Source organism: Phaseolus vulgaris, chromosome 9, assembly GCF_051622355.1.
Source record: "Phaseolus vulgaris cultivar YP4 chromosome 9, ASM5162235v1, whole genome shotgun sequence".
Taxonomy (NCBI): Eukaryota; Viridiplantae; Streptophyta; class Magnoliopsida; order Fabales; family Fabaceae; genus Phaseolus; species Phaseolus vulgaris.
The window spans coordinates 19,955,425-19,976,332 of NC_143506.1; the positions used below are offsets into that span (position 1 = coordinate 19,955,425).

At 34.7% G+C, this 20,908-nt stretch overlaps 2 protein-coding genes across 4 annotated transcripts in view; both read left to right on the top strand.

Moving 5' to 3' along the window:
* Positions 1-20,908, top strand: part of HCF244 (NAD(P)-binding Rossmann-fold superfamily protein) — a 40,547-nt gene that overhangs the window by 3,007 nt on the left and 16,632 nt on the right. For 2 of the 3 annotated variants that reach the window (XM_068627680.2, XM_068627678.2), the window contains exon 8: positions 1,266-1,644. The exons of the other annotated variant lie outside the window; for it this stretch is intronic. In XM_068627680.2, coding sequence (XP_068483781.1) covers positions 1,266-1,442 — 177 coding nt within the window. In that variant the 3' untranslated portion in view covers positions 1,443-1,644. Of the gene's footprint in view, positions 1-1,265; positions 1,645-20,908 lie in introns of those variants that run through there. 3 annotated transcript variants of the gene reach the window in all.
* LOC137822728 (endochitinase) lies at positions 5,320-6,219 on the top strand. Its single transcript, XM_068627682.2, has one exon. It carries the CDS (start codon positions 5,320-5,322, stop codon positions 6,217-6,219), a length of 900 nt encoding a protein of 299 aa, XP_068483783.1.

Sequence of the window (20,908 nt, forward strand, 5' to 3'; positions counted from 1 at the left end):
GAAAATGGTCTGAACATATCTTTTTGTTAGTTGTCCCATTCTTCATTAGTCCATGTGGTCACTTTTTAGACTCTTTCTTCATGTACCTCCATATGTTTTTCTGTCACCCATACAAAATGTGAAAATACTTCCATAGAGTAGCTTTCAGATTATGTAATCCGGACACGCATTTGAAAAAGACTTCCAGATTACATAATTCGAAAGCTAAAAAAACTTTCGGATTATGTAATCTTAAAACTGATTATGCATCTGAACAAATGTTTTCAGATTATGTAATCCAGAAGCTAATTATGAATTTGAAAATATACTTTTGAATTACGTAATCCAAAATATTACAAAAGAATATTTAAAAAAATATAAAAATTTATGGAGATGAAAGAACAACATATGAAAATGCAGGAATAAACAGTCAACTCTTTAATTTGAAAAAGAAAAAGAAACGTAAAATCCAAAATATGGGCCTTTAATTTGATCTTTTAGATTAAGTTTTGAATTTTAATTTGAAAAATTGCTCCCTGCACCATATGTATTAAGTTTTGAATTTTAATTTGGCTCCCTGCACCCAATTTCAGTGGAAAAGACGAAAATACATTCTGGACCCCTTTTCTGGAATGTTTCCAGAATTTTTTTTTCAGAACGAATACGGATTTTTTGTATTGTGAATTTTTTTTATTCGAAATGGGCTTTTGATTTTTATTACACAATAATCTATTTTTCCATAATATTATTTTCAATTCCGAATTTTCTTATCATAATGTGATTTTGATTTTTGTTTTTTGATTTTTATTTTCGAAACACAATAATCTCTTATGGATTTCTGGATCTACTTTTCCAGAATGTATTATTTTTAATGGATTTTCATTTCCATAATGAAGGACATTTTCAGAAATTTAGAACTGTGTTGGGTGCAGATTCAAAGGAGAATTTGCCTTTTAATTTTTGGGTTTCAACTTTAAATGAGTATCTTTCAGTTATATAGATTTGTTATATTCTCAAAATTTATAATTTATTTGTTCACCAGTTTTATTTATTCAGTAATTATTTATTTATTTTACTGGACATTGACGATTCAATCAGATAGCTATGAACTAAACGTTCACTAAGTTGTCTGTGAAACAAATGGAAGGTTATGTTATATCATAGTATCACCAAAATATATTAACATTATATTTTAGCTGTGAATAAATAGAATTTAGTGTAAACAAAGCATTTGCATTTCCTCAAGGTGGTAATAAGATATGCTTAAATGGGAAAATAATATGCAGGTCCTTAGCAGCGATACTGTGTTTTCTGTTCCAATGGCGGATACATACAATCTTCTTGGGGTTGATTCAAAAGACATAATTACATTAGAGAAGTATTTGCAAGACTACTTCAGTAACATATTAAAGAAATTGAAGGATCTCAAGGCCCAGTCAAAGCAAACGGATATTTACTTCTGAAACATTATTTGTAATATAAAACCAGTTAAGGGATGTAGATATCTAGAAGTCTCCTTGATATTTATATTTTTTTTTTCAATTTTTTTTTCCGGTTGGTGTACCTAAGAAAGTTGAGGATGTACCATAAAATTCAAACATGTATTTACGTAAGTTAAAATATCTTGATAAATATAAAAGACAATACTCTCTATTAATTGCCAAATTATCATATTTGCGTTGAACAGTGAAAGTAATAGGAAAAGTAAAAATAAAAATATAACACATTTTTGTAAACATATTATTTTTAAAAATTATGAAATATTCGATAGAAATATATTTTCAATGAAAGGACAATTTATTTATAAATAGACTTAAGGTTGTTAATGCAAAGTATAATAATAATAATGATAACATTATTAATAAAATTTATACTTTTATTTCTTTATAATGAATGCTTTATGTCATGCTTTAATATGAAAATTATAATACGATTTTTAAACTCTTATAAAAAAAATAAGTAATTTTCATTCCAATCCTGAAGAGTTGACACGTTTTTTTATATATCAAATATCTATATATATAATATATATATAACAATTGAGGGAGCACAAACAGGTCTATTTTAACACGTGTCACAACCTAAATTTTTTGGAAAAAAAAATTGAAAAAGAAATTTACCCAAAGAGAAAATTTGACCAAAGCTTCACCAATTACTACATGACACCTGAACCAACCAGAGCTTGCCACGCACCAATTCTTAAAACTCACTTTTTTTTTTCTCTCTCATTCTGATTTCCCATTCTCTCTGAAACCCTAATCTCTCTCAAAGCCATCCTATCTGAAACCCTAATCTCTCTCAAAGTCATCCTCTCTGAAACCCTAATCTCTCTCAAATCCATTCTCTCATTCCTTTTATCCTGTTCTCTTTACTGATATTCACCAATTCAGCAACTGCCTACATGCTTTATCAAAATGCATCTTTAATATGAACCAACGTATTTCCCTTTTTCGTGATGGCTGAACCCTTCTCTTCTCCATTCCCTCCAAAAATCTCAGCTTTTTCTCATCAACTTTCACTGATTTGGCCACTGCCCACGTTCTGGTCATTGTCTTACCAGCAACTCAGATATCTTTTTTTAAGGTTGTTTCTTATGGCGATTTTTGAATTTGAAAATCGCTTTCTGAGGTTATATAAGTTCTCATAAACTGGAAAACCTTCATTTCTCATTTCGTCTTCCATTCTTCCGAATAAAAGGTTAGTCTTTTATCATTCCTTTTCATTTTTGCAGTTATTTTGATGTTCTTGGTTTTCTGTTTGTTAGATTCTTCTTTGTTCTTCATATTTCTCAAGAAAGGTCTCAACTTTTAATTTTTTCAAAGAACAGGTAATTATTTAATCAATTTTTTTGATATATTTTGTGTTTTTTTGCAGGTATTTTGATGTTCTTGGTTTTCTGTTTGTTATCATCTTTTGTTATCATCTTAATCATCTTCTTCTCTGTTCTTTGTGTTTCTCAGGAAATGTCTTAACTTTTAATTTTTTCGCAACAAAAAAATGATTTATTTTGGGTTCTCTTACCAAAGTTGCTTGCTTTTGATGTTTATTCTCTTCACCTCTTTTACGGTTCCTTTGCTCCACTGTTATTAATATGGTTGCTTCTCTGTTTGTTTTGTTTTCCAGTATACTATATCATTTTTGCAGAGGATTTTGCATAGGAATCACAAAGCACCTATAGAAGGTAATGCAAGCAAAAACTAAGGCATTTTCCAGTATTCTCATTGTGTCCAGTTTTGTCCTTTGGCACCCCGGTAGCTTTTGGTCTGGCGGTGGTGGTGAAGGACATTCCCACCACGTTGGTCGGTCCAGCAGACGGTCCACCCTCAATGAACTTCTTCATCTCCTCATTCTCTGGCCACCACCCTCTTCTCTTCCCTATGATTCCTTTTCTTTTTCGTGACCGAGCGTGCCTCCTTATAGATTGAGAGCCTGTGTGTGATGATGTTAAGGTTCCCTGGTAGGTCGGCGGCTGTCCAAGCGAAGAGACCAACGTTTTTCCTTAAAGCCTGGTGTATGCTTTCTGCATCGGCTTTCATCATTGTCGTGCCAACACTCGTGTAGTGTTCTTCGTCCACTAGCAGAACGTGGCATAACTCGTCCTTGGCCTCCATGCGTGGTTCAACCTCCCGAGGGTCAAGATCGACAAGGGTGACTGCGTGATCTGCGGGTCGTCGGGGAGTCTTGCGTCTAAGAAACTGACTGCATGTACATCCTTGCGGGTGGGTTCCACCCTCAAGCTTTCCGCGTAGCAAGCCCTTTCGATTCTCTGATCCACATGGACTGTCAAGATGTCTCCTGGCGGGGATGGAAATTTCATGGCCAGGTGGGGGGTGGAGACAATCGCCCCCAACTTGTTCAAAGATGACCGTCCGAGAAGTATATTGTATGAGGTATTGGCGTCAATGACCAAGTACCTCATTTTTAGAGTTTTGCTCGCCTTTTCACCATAGAAAGTAGTGTACAACTCGATATACCCATTCGTGCCTACTCGTTCTCCTGAAAAGCCGACCACGTGGTCGTCATAGGGCGTCATCTCTTCTATTGGAATCCTCATAGATTTGAAAGTCTTCCAATAGAGGATGTCGACCGAACTACCCTGGTCGACAAGGGTCTTCATGATGGTGAACCGATCTATGTCAACCGATATCACCACCGGATAGTCCTGAGAAGGGTCAACACCTTTGAAGTTGTCATCTATGAACGTGATTGGGGGCATCCTTGGTCAGACGACAACAGAGTTTACCTGATGCACTGCGTGAAGGTGTTTCTTCCTTGCGCTTTTCGTGTCATCCCCTCCAGCAATTGTGTTTATCACTTTCCTATTACCATGTCTGTTGTTCCTCGGAGGATCGTCCCTCCTTATGCAACGCTCCTGGCGTCGGTCATCCTCCCTCTCTCGGAGGGGTGCGATCCCTCTTTCCAGTGTGCTCCTCCTTATGAGGTGAGCGTCTGGTACTTCGGCCATTACGCACGAATCGGCATAAATGTCCGGCCTGGATAAGCTCTTCTATTTTGTCTTTCAAGGCTTGGCATTCTTCGATCGTGTGACCGGTATTCTGATGATACCGGCATTTCTTGTTGTAGGCAGCGTCGACGGGGTTGAGGGCCCTCCTTGGTGGTGGCATAAATTCCACACTTAATGCCTCTTGTAAAATCTTCCCTCGATTGACGTTGAAGGGTGTATACCTAGAACTAGGGTCCTCAGTTGTCTTTCCTCGGATCTCCGCGTCCAGACCTAGACTTTCCCTCGCGATCCTTCTCTTCTTTCTTCTCTCCACTTGCTTCGGGTCGGGTTTGGTTTCTGAATTCCCGCAGTTCTTCCAACTGCATGAACTTAGCAACTCGGCGCCTAAGCTCATCCTAGCTTGCAGCAGGTTGCATGCACAGACTGTCCGCAAAGGGATTCGTTGGGAAGGCAGTAAGCAAGTGATGCATTACTACATCGGGACTAAGGTCCTGGATGCTCATCGCTACTTTCCCGAACCTTTCAATGAACTTCCTCATGGCTCCCCCTTCTCCTAGCGGATACTAACCAATGCGATAGAGGTCAGATGATGCGGTCGGCTAGTCGCAAACTAAGTGCCAAACTTGGCCACCAGCGTTTCGAAACAATCTATGGAGTTGGGAGGGAGCATGGTGAACCAACTCAAAGTTCCTCCCTTCAAAGAGGTGGGGAACACTCGACACAGGACCGCATCATCCGCGGTGTACAAGCTCATTTGCGTGGTGTACGCGTCTATGTGCTCATCGGGGTCGGTCGTGTCGTCGTAGCAATCCCAATTTAACCCCTTACACTTATATGGCTGGTAGTTGAGTCCCAATAACGGAGTCGGTGAACGAATGTCGGTGACTGGTACCCATGGTCCCGGCAGTGTTCATCGACTTGCTGGGATGAGATTCGTCACTCATCTCCAAGGGATGAGCCAGTGCGGGGTACAGCCGTTTCCTACTCCTCCTCCTCCTCCTACCCCTACTCCTCCTCCTACTGGTCTCAGCGCCCTCATACCCAAGGACACCTTCGAAGAAATGCTCAAACATCGCAACAACCCAGCCTGCCCAGGCAGAGGCTTCTACACCTACGAGGCCTTCATCGCCGCCGCCAAGTCTTACCCCAGGTTCGGCAACATCGGAGACACGGCCACTCGCAAGAGAGAGATTGCGGCCTTCTTAGCGCAAACGTCTCACGAAACAACCGGGGGATGGCCCACTGCGCCAGACGGACCATACGCATGGGGATACTGCTTCCTGAGGGAGGTGAACCAGGGTACGTACTGCTCCGCCACTCCCCAGTTCCCCTGCGCCCCTGGGCAGCAGTACTACGGCAGGGGTCCCATCCAGTTATCCTGGAACTACAACTACGCTCAGTGCGGAAGTGCCATTGGGCTTGACTTGATCAACAACCCTGATCTAGTCGCCACTGACCGTCTCATCTCCTTCAAGGCCGCCCTCTGGTTCTGGATGACCCCACAGTCCCCCAAGCCTTCCTGCCACAACGTCATCACCTCTCGATGGATCCCCTCCCTTGCCGACGTCGCCGCCCGCAGGCTTCCCGGCTACGGCACTGTGACGAACATCATCAACGGAGGCCTGGAGTGCGGACGAGGACAGGACAGCAGGGTTGAAAACCGCATCGGATTCTTCAAGAGATACTGTGATATGCTTGGAATTGGTTATGGCAACAACCTTGACTGCAACTCACAGACTCCATTTGGAAATTCACTCTCACTCTCTGACCAGTGAGACTCCCATCCCATCAGAATAAATAAATAAACTCAATAAATCTGTGTTTCCACAACTTTCCCACCATCTATCAATAACACTCCTAGTTTCCCACCATCTATCAATAAATTCATCACTTCTATATACCATATGCACACCAACATGCTACTCTTTTATTATTATTTTTTTCCCATTCATCTACGTACAAATATTATAGTTATTATATAATAAAACTATGTTGTGGAAGAATGTGATGAATGCATAATAAATGATAAGAAAACATGACTGCATGGATCAAATATTGTAATGAGCACGGCAAGGCGAGGGAGGATTCAACCTGCATTGGAGTATGTTTCTATCAACGGCAAGACTTCCCAGACCCCTAACTTTCCCACCCAAAATATTTAATCTAACTATTCTTTTTTTTATTTTATCTTTAAACTTAATATATATTTAACCACTTTACACACAATTTTAACAGTGTTTGAATTTAATGATTTACTCTTTGTAATTAAAGGATAAGGAGAAGAGAAAGTTTAGAAATCTATGCATTGGAAAATGTAAAAACACATAAATCTGATTTTATCTTTCTTCTACCAAAATTCAAAGAAAAACATTGATGAGTGTTTGCCTTGATAGTGTTAGATAAGAAAATAAAAATAAAATAGTGTTAAAAAAATAAAAATGTAAATAGTATTATATAAAGAATTGAGTACACAAATTTTTATCCTTAAATTTCAATATATATTTTTCATATATAATAGTATATAAAAAATTCTCCCATTTTATATTTATATATTTTTAATTATATTTTAAAATAAATTATCAAATTATTAAGAACAACTGTTCACACATATTTAAATAGCACAACACATTATAAACCATTCACATATTTTTGTAATTATCCACTATTCTTCTATATAATTGTCATTATTAATATTGCTATTTTTCTTAGAATATATAATTTCTCATTGATTTAGACGACATGCAAATGAGTAAACACTATGACATGCAATACTAACATTTTTTTAACACTTCAAAATAAAGGTTTTGTAAACATGATTTAACATTTAACGACATGCATTCTCTTCCCTTCCTAAATGGATATTCTAGAGGTGATGCTTAATAATTTCTTATGATTTGTTCCGGAACATCTCGTAATGAAATTTATGATTATGGAACAGCTATATAAAACAATTTAAAATGAATGTTCTAAAATTATTTTTTGGTAGATTACGGCAAGGTGTTTGATGAAGAGCGACAAGACTGAACAGGCTCTTGTTCAAGGCAGATTTCCTTCTGGGTGCTCTGTGTTTTATTTATTATGTTGAACTGTTTAAATATCCCAACTCATCCTCTTTTCTTTCTGAATCGGATTCCCTTATTCAATCTTCATGACGGTGTTGTAAATGTGGTTCAGCTTCAGGAGACCTCTTGGAGTCCAACAACATTAAGCTATTTTTTTTTTCTTAAGTAGCGTTTCACCCACAACAGTTGGCAACTTTCTTAGCGGTCAAGTTGTTAGACGTAAAATCATTCAGGTACTTTCATCAAACAGTTTTATCTTTAACAATAGTTGATTTCATCTCAGTTCATAACACAAGTTGGTCTTTCCCATCGCCATCATCCAGAGCAATCAAGATAGAAAGGAGTGAATCCACTTGATCGTCGTTCACTATCAAAACTATCTTTCATGTATATAGTGTTTGCATTTACATCCTGCATCCAATCTGAGATGCGCATGCCAAAATTTACCAGTTGGATTGTGTGAATGCATACCATACCAGTTTGTGTAAGGAGAATAAAGTCACACTAATAACCAACATTTTACTAGATCTATACTATTTTGAAACTTTCATTACATTCCACTGGAATTGCCAGAATACGTTTTCTTCAAATTCCGACCCTTTTATCCTGTGATTTCTGATGTACTAGAATGTTGACCCGTGGAATATTTTAAATATTTAATATTTAAAATAATAAATCTATACATCAAAATTAAGAATGATTGTAGGGTCAATTAAAATTATAAATCAAAATTACCTCACTTATTCAATTATTAGTAAATAATTAAGAATACATCAAATAGATCAATTATTTAATTATTAGTAAACAATTAAGAATACATAAAAAAAAATTATGACCCAAATTACAAATAACATCTTGTATTATATTTATTGTCATAACAAAGTACAAATATATTGAGATTCATCTTTTCTCAAATTTAAAAAGCAAGACATGTTTGATCCATAAATAGTACATTTTTGTTGTGAAACATTGAGTTTGAGCATTTTCTTGTTCATCAAATTGGCAAGGAATGTTTTGTACCTGTAAAAAATAAAGCATACAGAATCTTTTAGATACAATATCCATGAGGTAATAATAAATAAAATAATTTTTTAAATCATATATTCATGTAGCTGCCTTATACATGTTAACCACATAGAAAATGGTAAACACATGGTTCCAAAAACAGCAAGCCATAACTTAAATGTATACGCCTACATGTATGAATAATATTGTAAAATCACTGTATTCTGTTTCATATTATTAAATAAAGACTATTGACATAGTAAATTGTCACCTAACGATATATCTCATGAATTATAGGAAATACTATTATAGAATAAATATCAACTTCATCATTTTAGACCAAGTCTATTTAAGGCTCAATCATACAACAATTTTTCAACAATTTCATGGGAAATGCAAAATAAATTCCATAACAAAAGAAGTAAGATGTATTGTTAAGTTCAAAGCTTTATAACAGAAAATATACTCAGTAAAAGAACTAAACATACTAAAAACAATACAAAATGGACTACATAGTTGCTTTTCTTTAGGTGCTATAATATGAGCGTTGATCAATATTGTATTTAATGTCAACAGATCTCAATTTGCATCTTATGTTAATTGCATCATTGCAAAAAATAATAAATAAAAGAGAAATGTCAATATAAGAATGGACAATTAATACAATCATGGAAATATTGAAAATTGTTAACAATGATTGAGTACCTGTCATAGGTTTTGTCTTGGTAGTTTAAAGGAATGTACTGCTGAAGTTAATAGTTACGAAACAAATAAGATAGAATAATATGATACAATAAATTTAATTAGCAAAAGTTCTATTGGTTTTTGGTGACTATGTTGCTTGTTTTTGTAAACAAAGAACCATATAACTATCTGAATACAGCTGAAGTTTGATCACTTTATTTAGGAAGCATTATGTAACATCACATATGTAAAATATTATAATATAGAACCTGTGTAAAGTATAATAGCTTCCTATTTTTTGTACTGAATATCCCCTTCTTTCTCACTAAGTACAATGGAGTTCTTGTATTAAAACCCTCCCAAAGAAACAAATTCATCAAAACAGAATTATTCACAATTTAAATTATGAAATTTATTAAGAAGTTATAGATGAATACCTTTCTTTGTAATGCATTATAGTCATGTTGAAAAATTTACTATGGAAATTAAGAGGAAACCTGTAAATACAAAAAAAAAAATATTGGTTTCCTTTTGCTATATTAGAAGATATATTAGAAGAAAGATATGAGAAATATAAATAGTTTGGGATTAAAGAATTTTCATACCTGATAAGTATGGATGTAACAATATTTTTCAAACATTTTCAAATATTTCTCTGTAAACCACATTAGTAGTCGAATTAGTGGTATTTCCATCATCATCCAAAATCAATATTTTCAACCCTTTCTTGGATTTTACTCTGGAAACAACAACATATAATTGTCCATGTGTAAACACTGGATGTGGTAAATATAGACCAACTTTATTAAGTGTTTGTCCTTGGCTTTTGTTTATTGTCATAGCAAAGCACAAAGATATTGGGAATTGTCTTCTCTGGAACGTAAAAGGCAAGCCTGATTCAGAAGGAGTCAAATTCATTCTAGGAATTAATATGTTATCGCCAATATTTTTTCCGGTAATAACTTTGGCAGCAATAACATTTTTCCCCAAGTGAATTACTTGTAATCTGGTTCCATTGCAAAGTCCATTGGCTTTATCAATGTTCCTTAGAAGCATTATTGGAACTCCAACTTTTAATTTAAGACTGTGATTAGGAATTCCGGAACATTTGATATTATTCAAAAATTCAGTTGTAAACCACTCAACTTGAGCATTTTCTTGTTGATCAGATTGGCAAAGGGAGTCTGAACTTAAATAAGTAATTTCTTCTCCGGGGATTAATGTTAGAATGAAGTCATTCACTTGGTCCACACATTCTGTAGTAGGACACAATATTGCACCATCATCAAAAAATCCATCAGAGTTCAGATTTTGCATGTACCCTGGATAAACAAATTCAACCAAGTGCAATAAAGGTTGTTCAACATTTAGAATTAGAATGTCTTGTGGTATTTCAATAGTTTCTTGTCCCAACTCATTTAAGTCCATATCTCCATCTCCAATGTGAAGTATCCAATCTGCAAAATCTTTTACTTCTGATGCAGTTTGCTTTGATCTTTCACTGTTTAATCTCATATTTTCTGTAAGTTTGAAGACTTTGCAATGTTTCCAAAATTCTGAGTAGTTCACTATTGCCTTCACAATGTCATATCTTGATCCCTTTTTTACAACAGACAATATCTGCCTAAAATTACCTCCCAAGACAATGACTTTGCCACCAAAAGGTTTAAGAGCATTTTCTTCACTTACAACCTTCATGACATCCCTTATAGTTCTATCGAGAGCTTCAAAACAGAACCTATTGATCATTGGAGCTTCATCCCATATAATTAATTTAGTTTCAATCAACAATTTGGCACGAAAAATTCCTTGAGGTATGTTGCAGGTTGAATGTTCATTTATTAACAAAGGAATGCAAAATGTAGAATGAGCTGTTTTTCCTCCAGGTAGTAACAAAGAAGCTATACCGCTAGAAGCTACATTTATCACAATCAACCCTTTTGATCTAATTGCAACAGACAAAGTTTTCCACATAAAGGTTTTTCCTGTGCCACCATACCCGTATAGGAAAAATAAAATTGCCAACTTGTGACAGTACTGTTGTCATTATATTCTCATACACAACCAGTTGCTCCGCAGTTAGAGATTGAAAAAGAGAAGAATGAATTTCAGACATTTGTATCTTGTCATAATTTAATTCATCAATAATGAATCTATTCTCATAAATAAAAGAATCTGAATGAATAGGTTGTGGAAGACTGTTAAAGTCTTTTAAAGATTTACCATTACAAATCAATAAGTCTTCTAGTTGTAGAAGACAAAGGTTTTGTATTTGATCATCTTCAATTGTAAGACCTAGCAAAACAACAACATTTCATATCTTGAACAAAATAATATGTTATAAAGTTTGAGGAAAACAAAAAGTTATACCTGGTAGGTTAAACTCTTTTCTATTTTGGTATACAATGTCATCAGATAACAATTTCCAAGTTTTGTTCCAAACTTCCTCAGGTCTAGACATAGTATTCATGAGTAGCAGTGTAACAAACAATCTTCTCAACTGAGTTCCTGAAGCAAGGTTGCTGGCCTCTATAATGGCATCAATAAATTCTATATCCTCTGCCAATAGCCCCATGGCATAGCAATCCTCTTTATACGTTTTGTAAATTACACCATTAATAGTCCTGATGTTATCATAATTACAACAACACTTTTTAAAATTCAACAATAACCTGAGATAATATAATTCCCCTAAGCCAGGAGGAATATATGTAAGCCTTCCAATACTAACTCCCCTCTTCCTTGGTTTCCATTCTCTTTGTTCTGCCATCCACACAAAATGGTTAGGGTATTCAGAATAAGTCAAATTTTTCCCCTATGGATAGATTTTATTAGCTTCAAACCAAGCTAAAAGCATTTTTCTTTTATGTTCATTTGTATGCAGTATTTCATCAATATATTCATTGTCTTTAAATAGAATGGGTTGCTCGTATAACAGATGAAAAGTCAACCTTTGAACTGGAGGCCATCTATGATGAATGTCAAAGGCAAATATTCTCCACACAGCTTCACAGGGAGATATATATCTACAATCATAATATTGTTTAATTTCATCTATAACTGGTGTCTCAGTAGAGTCTTTCTGAGAATTAGTAATTTTCAAATTTGCTCTATCTGAACCTTTGTTGACATATTTAAACAAATACTTGATTGAATTAGATTTGTTGCAATATTCTGTGTTAACATGAGCCTGGTACCTCAGTAGTAGTAATGGGCTATATGGGACAACATTTCTATTGTTTAACTTAATTCCATTTTAAGAATGAATACTCCTTCATCTCGACGTCTGTAGCATGGATATCCATCCTCATCAAAAGTAGTCAACAATTTAAATTTCTTTGGGTAAAATTTTGAACATGTACCGTTAGTCATGCAAGGTGAGGAAAACCAAGCGGCTCCGCATGGACCATGTATCATGTATGTTGCAACTGCCTTTGACAATTTAGGATATAAATTTGCGTGCGGTAATTCTGCTGAAATTACATCATCAATGTCTGTTGGAGTTCTTAACTTTTTCTCTCCATCCAACCACAATAATATGTGGGCATGAGGCAAACCCCTTTTTTGAAATTCCACAATGTACATACCTATAATAAGATATAAATTGATTGAATTATAATGCATAAAAGTTGAACGAAATTTTAAAATATGGATTACTGTCATTACCTGCATTAACTTTGCCAAAATATTCATCTTTTTTTAAGTCAACCATCATTTGATCTAATTTCATCTTGAATACTCTGCAAACTATGTCTGGCCTATCAGCAGCAGTTAATCCTCTTGATGTAACAAACTCACGTATTTCAGACTAGTTTACATTGCAAGTAATAGTGATGAATAAATCACGATATCCAAACCTTTTACAAATTGCCATTGCATCTTGGCAATTGTTGAACATGTACCTCATTCCTCCTGTAAATGATGCAGGTAAAACTATACGCTTCCCAACTGCAGAAGAATTTGTTTCTCCTCTATTCATTGCCTCTTGTACACCGTGGAGAATATCACAACGTATTGTTGTTTGGTTTCCTCTTATGAACGACAATCTTTGAGCTTCAACCATAGTATATGCATCAACCAAGAATTGTTGAAACAATCGACGTGAATGGACTATATTTCCAAACTCAACACTTCTTTCTTGAATTCTAAATGCAATGAATTCTCTTAACGATATACGATTTCTTTTGCGTTCTTTGCTATTACTTCCAGAATTACGTATGGGAATATCTTCTTGATACCCATCTTCTCCAAAGGGGAATATTAAAGGATATTGTAATGTGATGAAGGCTGTATGTGTCCCATGCAACCTAAACAATTGTCCAGAAACTTTTTTCACTATGATATCTCGTCCTACATCCATGTTGCTCATATCACCCACAATTAACGTTGCTATCTCATCAGTTGTAGGGGTATTGAATCGATGTCTAAATAACCTCAATGCAAAATTTGAATGTTCAAGATCTTGAATCAATGATGTATCAAACTTCAACTCTTTCAAATTGGACCTACATAAAATTTAAATAAATAATTAATTCAAAATGATTTTATAAATGAATTTGCTGAAAATAATCTAACCTAATGTAACACATACCTAAAGTGAGATACTCTGTTTGAGACTTCATTTTGAGTATCATATATGTAAAGTTGTGCGAACTTGGGCGTTTCTCCACTGTCAGGGAGTAAGTTTCCAATGCTATGATAGTTTTTTCCATGCAGAATAAATTGAGGAGGCCCAAACCCATCATTTACAGAAGAGTGAACTTTTCCTTCAATTGAAGTAAATGAAAACATACCATTGTAACTTCTTATATGTTGTAAATAGTGTTGGCTTTGTGGATCTTGACCATTTAATAACTCTAGCATCAATTTAGGAGGTTGTTGTAGGAAAGGTAGTTGTACTTTTCCTTTTTGGAAACATATAGAAAAATCAACCTTTAGGCAAGTCTTTGCTTTCAGGGATCTTTCTTCATACCACACCTCGGCCAAACAATATTCACATTGAATATTAGGTTGTCCAAATGAAACAATATCTATATTGAAATGATAAATAAGGTTATATATTACCTTTACATTAATGCATTTAATTTGAATACAAAAGTTAAGGTAAGAGACATGCACCTTCATTTTCAGCTTTTGAATACAATTCATAAGTGTAAACTTCTATGCTCTCATCTGAACTCTGCAACGGCGACGGAAACGAAAACTCACCCTGCAACAACGACGACGGAAACGACAACTCACCTGCAGCAACAACGACGACAACGACAACACACCTGCAGAAACGACGACGACAACGCACCTGCAGAAATGACAACGACAACGACAACGACAATGGCAATGCACCCTGCAGCGACAACGACAACGACGACAACACACTCTGCAACGACAACGTCCTCTGCAATGGCGACGACAACACATTCTACAACAATGTGCTTCTCTGCTTCGAAGGAGGCCAACCTTTTCAAGTTTTATCATCGTAAGTTTTGATTCGTGATCCATTCTTGCCTTTGCTCACTCTGTATCTTTCCCATCTTAAAACCCTAGATTCTGTTATTTGTATTCCTTCATTTAATTGCTAGTTGTGTGTTGTTTGGCTTCTCTTTTAATCAATCTGATATATTGAATTTAATTAAATAGCACCACACAAAGTATAATCCTCATATGTCATTATTCTTCTACTACCACTGGTCGTCACTTCAAAGTGAGTTCAAACAAACTGTGCTAAAATATGAGTTTCGGTGCTATAGTTGGTACTTAGAATTATGATAATATAGTCCAGAGTATCCAGTGACTGAATGTAGATGATAGACACACATGCAGACAGGGACAATCACAGATTATATTGTTCAACACTTTGCATTTTGCATTTGCATAGCCATAAATATTACGCAAAGAAAGAAAAGAGAAAGGAAGAGGGAAACACACACACAGTGGAAAGATAAACTCACACTATGGATTTCTTTTTAGTCTACATACTAATATTTTTTACTTATTGATGATTAAACCTCTGTTAAAGAACATGGTTGTTAAAAAGTTTGATTCCAAAAGTGTGTTCAAGGAACTTGTGTTCAAATTCAACTTAGCCACTGTCATATATAGTAAACTTTGTTTAAGCAATAAAAGAAATGTTTGAAACTATTGAAGTCAAGAAATATTTTCTACTATGAAATGTTTGTATGATTATGAAAATATATTTTGTTTTAAATAGAAAAGTTGTAAGAAAGAGTATCAAGTTGGTTTTTATTTTTGTTTGAGGGGTCAGTGATACTTAACACTGCTATGTGTTGCTGTTTTTGGGGTTTCACCCAAAGGGCTGCCTTTTTCCTTTTCAGACCACCTACAAACAGATACTACCTAACAAGAAGGGTGAGCATCAACTTCTTTAGAGTGAAGCCAGATTCCAGTTGAATCACACTTGGGAGAGTCTACCTCTGAACCCAGTATAGCTGTTGAAGGGTAGGTATGAGTTGAGTCTTGAAGCTGCCTTTGGGTTTAAAGAGATGTGAATGGATTTCGTGCCTCAATTATTTAATTTAAACTGTGGAGTATTAATTTTGTTGTACAAACAAGCCCAGGGGTGCTAGAAGAGTTTGTTTAATTCATTTTTTTACTCACATTTTCCCTTTTACTTGCTTTTCTAGATAGATAACTTAGAATTTAGTACTCACGATAGTTTATTGTGGGTTCCAATCAGCTTAAGGGATTTGGACAAGTATAGCTTCCAAATTCGAAGAATGTAAATTATACTACCGTACCGATAGAATTTTATAAGAATGATCACTTATATTTTCATTTTAAAGGTTTAATTTGAGTCTGACTGTCTACTGGCTGCTTCAAGACATGTAATTATTAAGCCGTTTTATATAACACTTAAAATATGGTTTTATCTGGGGAATTTTTCCTATCTTTATATGCTTTGTTGTCCTAATTGATAGTCCATGTGTGACATTGACAGGTCTTCCTCCTTTTGGGCAAAGCCTTCATGTTTGTGGGTTTTGTATGGTTTTAAATACTATTGTTTTTTATGTGTGCTTCATATTACATCTCCATGCATTCTGCTTTTGGAGGTTTTCTATAGGAATAATTATGTTGTTTTGACAACTTCTAGAAAATCTGATGTAGGTGTCAAAGCATCTCATGAAGACGGTTTCTCAGCTGGGCACTGGAAATAAGCCTGTTGGTACTACAACTTATATGGCTCGAATGGAACAACTGATGTAATACCACTCTGATGTTAAAAATGGGTATAGTGAAATTGGAGATTATGCCTAGTCTAACCAGATCATTTTCATGATATCCAAATCAAATATGGCTTTATTTAATATTTCTAGTACTAACTATGAGTTGTAATATTATGCTTGTTTTATTCCCTGCACCTGAGGATTGGTTGAAGCCTAATGTTGTGTTGGAAGCATTTGAAGCCAGGGCTGCTAGGATGTGTGTTGCTTGTGCTCAAAATCTTAGCGAGTTCTCTAATCCTGAAGAGAGTAAATGATTCAATCTAGAAGCCTAATGTTTGTATTATTATATTCTTAATATTACCTAAAAACTATTTTATTTGATATAATATAAGAAATCATTTTTTTAGTAATAATTCATCCTTTGTATATGTTTCAAGGTATCATATATATTTGTTTACCATAGCTTAATTTATTTCTAATGATTTGTCTATAAAAAGGAGCTAAAACATATTGGAATCTGAATTCATCTTCTTGAATGAGTGTAAATAAAATGTTTGAGATACTTTTAAGTAAAATTATCACATTTGTTGTGACAAACAGCTTCGAAAACTTTTACTGACTAATTTTTCTAGTTTTTATTTTTTTTCTTAAACCTAATAAGCGGTTCCAAAGTTAGTTGTCTGTTTATAAAATTTGCATGAGAAACATAAAATTAATATTTATATTTACTAAAATAGAAAGATAAAGTACAAATATAGAACAATGAAAATTCCTCTTGAAATAAAATGCATCTAACAAATTTGAGAAATAGTTTTATTTTTACACGGACAAAAGGAATATATCATGAGCTACGAAAATAAAATAATTTCAACTTGGGTTTATTGGATTATCTTTTGTTTCTATCACAATCTTAGTTCACATTCATAATTTATAAAAAAAAATTATAAAAATTGAAAAAAATTACTCACTTTTAACCATATCTCGATTATGAACATAATTGTTTTGAGTTGACAAACTCTATAAATTTATTTTAAAATTAATAAACTTAAATCTACAAATAAATATAAAATATGAAAAAGTAAGTAGGTAAATAAAATAATATTTTATAATAAATTATATTATTTTGAAACCAATATAATGACCAGTTTTTGGGTATTTATATATTTGGTCATTAAATGAACTTCTATATATTTTGGTCACTAAATTAGTTTTAATGAAATTGGTTGTTAATTTAGTTTCTATATAATTGGTTACTAAATTAGTTTCTATATATTTAGTTACTAAATTGGTTTTTATTTAATGGTAACTAAATTGGTTTCTAAATTAGAATCAAAATTAATTTCTAAAATTAGCGTTTAGAAAAGAAAAATAGTTTCTAAAAACATTTTTTCTTATAGTGATTTTACTATTTGTTCAATAAACTTACCTGCCTGAATCCCTGATCAACCACCCCTGGTGAAAAAGCAGCAACTAGGCTAACCTTCCCTTCACCAGGACATGAGCCCAGTACCACGGCTGCTGGATCTGTTAGTGTTTCCAGTAAATATTCTGCGGCACTTTTAAGTGAATCAGCATCAACATCATCGAAACACTCAACTAGTACCCTGCAAATTTTCAACAAGAAATAAATAAAAACGATACATCTGCTTAATGTTTAACAAATTTTTAAAGATAATTTTTTGTCAAGTCCTACTAATTAGTTTAACAACATAATGGAATACTCAGTAAAAAAAACAAGATAAGGAAATATAAATACAAGGGACATCCTTTCAACTTAATTTCTAATAATTTCTGTAACAATCATAAAACTATATATTCAATGGACTACCAGTAATGTGATGCAATCTGCTTCTTAATTGTCAGATTTGTTTGGTTTTGACGATAAAAACTTCAAGTGAGAAAAGGTTGCAAAACTTCTATATCAAAGAAACATCTTCAGGTAGCTAAAACTGAAGAGATCTCTCTCCCCCATTATCAGGGCAACATATACCATCACACGGAGAAACATTACCTGTACTGTTTTGAATTCCCCACCAACGATGCTTTGCTCGCAATAACGGAAGCTTAAAAGGGATTTGTGAAAGGGGAAGGATCAAGCTAGTTAAGTACTTCATCGAGCGTACCCTGAAAGCCAAGGTCTTGCAATTGATACTCTACAACTCTTCACTGAGCCTATGTATTCAACCCCTTCAAAGGTAACTCTTTTTAAGACACCAACCACCAACTCTAATACTAATTTATTCATACCCAAGTATTTGAGGAATCCTTCCTTAGAAGCTAGTTGCTAAGGGGGCGAATCAAACCACTTAAGTACTTCACCAAACATCCTATACTACTCGATATGAAATTTAGGTATTCCCTAATATCTAAGTCCTTATTGATATTAACCGAGAATTTCAGAAGTATTATTGACGTGAGTCCCACCACATAGTTCCATTGATACACCGGAAATCTCTACGACACGTACCTGCAGTACACCAAATTTGAAGCCAAAATAAGCTGCATAATACATCAGCTTCATAAATACAAATTCTTAATCTTTTCCTTGATTGATGAGAAGATCTGGAACAAATAACTGTAATCTATCATTGAAGTGATGGGCAAATAGGATTAAACATTATTTTCAGTTTCATTAACAGGATATTCTCCTAATAGGATTTACAGAACAAGTTTCTTACTGTGCTGTACATGATTTACTACTCTGGTCCATGTGCAAGCGCATGTCAGAAATACAGGGATAATTACTAGTACATCAGAAATGACAATTGTAATTGGACGTATTTCAAATTTGCACTTTTTTTGGCATGAGTAGCAATCTAACAATAGTAAAAAGGGAATTTAAGTCATAAGAAGTATTGTTTTGAGCGTTAGTTGTATTTTAAACCTTACCTGAAGTTCACCTACTTTTTTTTCTTTTTTTTTTATCAGCAAATAATAGAATTAAATTAAAAAGAACATCGATGTTCCAACCCTTACACAAAATCATTCACCATTTGTAGCTATAATCATATCTAAATTAAGGCAACCAAACCATAAAAAAAATACAACAAACAGCTACCAAAGTGCCTCTAAATTATGCAGTAAGAACATGGCAGCTAGTCCCAACATCCTGTACCCCTGGATCTACATCAAACATGTAATTCCCTGACTTCTTTCCCTCTGCTGCAGCCCCAGATACCTCCTACCCATCCCTTGGCCCATCTTGTTGGTATTTCAATGCATACAAGCCCCCAAACTGTCTTCAACCGGGTTCTCTACACTACATAAAACTAGCATCCAGCGACACCCAGTTCAAACTTCACTTCAACCGGGTTCACCTACTTTGAATACACATGTCATGATAAACGTAGTCTACAAGCTTAGAACTACTAAAACAAAAGTAATACAATCGAACTTTGAAGGTCAATACTACAAGTGTTTGAAGTAAATCCTACCTCTTCTCCATATTTTTCTCCAAACATTGCAATAGCCCCAGCAGCACTTTTTGCATCAGCCAGAGGCATCACTTTGGTTTGAAGTAGTGTTGCATCTTCAATCCATCCAATGATTAGCACTTCAATTTCAGCAAGTTCAGTATCATGAAGTGGTCGGTGGAAGTTGAAATCAAACCTGAGACGATCAAATGCCACCAGTGAACCAGCTTGTGAAGTCTCCTGACCAATAACTTTTTTAAGGGCAGTTTGTAGTAGATGAGTGAGTAGCAGTATGATGGACCTACAAAACCCAACTATACTTATTATAATTTGAACAACTTGTAAGTTTGAAAATCTGAAAATATATGACTATAAACAAGCAAATCAACAGTTCTTGCACCTTAGCTCGCTGCCTCAGCTTCATATCAACTGCTGCTTCCACTTCTTTGCCAACCTCTACAACACCCTTTTGGACTGTACCCTTGTGCACAAATATGTTGCCAAATGATTTCTGAACATCTATTATCTCCACAACAGCTTTTAGTTGATTATCACCCTCTGAAATATATAGAAAACCATGATCGCCAAATTTGACCCCGATTCAACATAAAATGGTCTTATTCAGTAAAACTTTCACATTACTCCCTTCACTGACCTGTACAGCTGGATTTCCATTCACCATGAGGCTTTCTATCATTGCTTTACAATGAAGTCTGTCATATCCAATAAATTCAGTGTCAGGTACATTCTCTGCAATATTTTCCCCATTTTCAATGGCAAGTTTAATAGTATTGTGTGCAGCTTGAGATTGACGCCTTTGCTTTTCCATCTCAATATCAAAACCATCCATATCAATACTCACACCACGTTCTTCAGCCACTTCTTTTGTTATTTCCATTGGATATCCATAAGTATCATACAACAGAAACACATCTTCGCCAGCCATGCAAGGAACAGTTCCATTTCTTTCTGCACTTGATAAGGCATCAGCAAGTTTCTCCTCAAGCAACTTTTCTCTTCTCTCCAGTGTCTGCACAAACAGAAGCTCTTCTCTCTTCAGCTCCTCAAAAGATACGTGGCGCTTTGTTCTTCACATCAGCCTCAATGTGTGTATTTAAT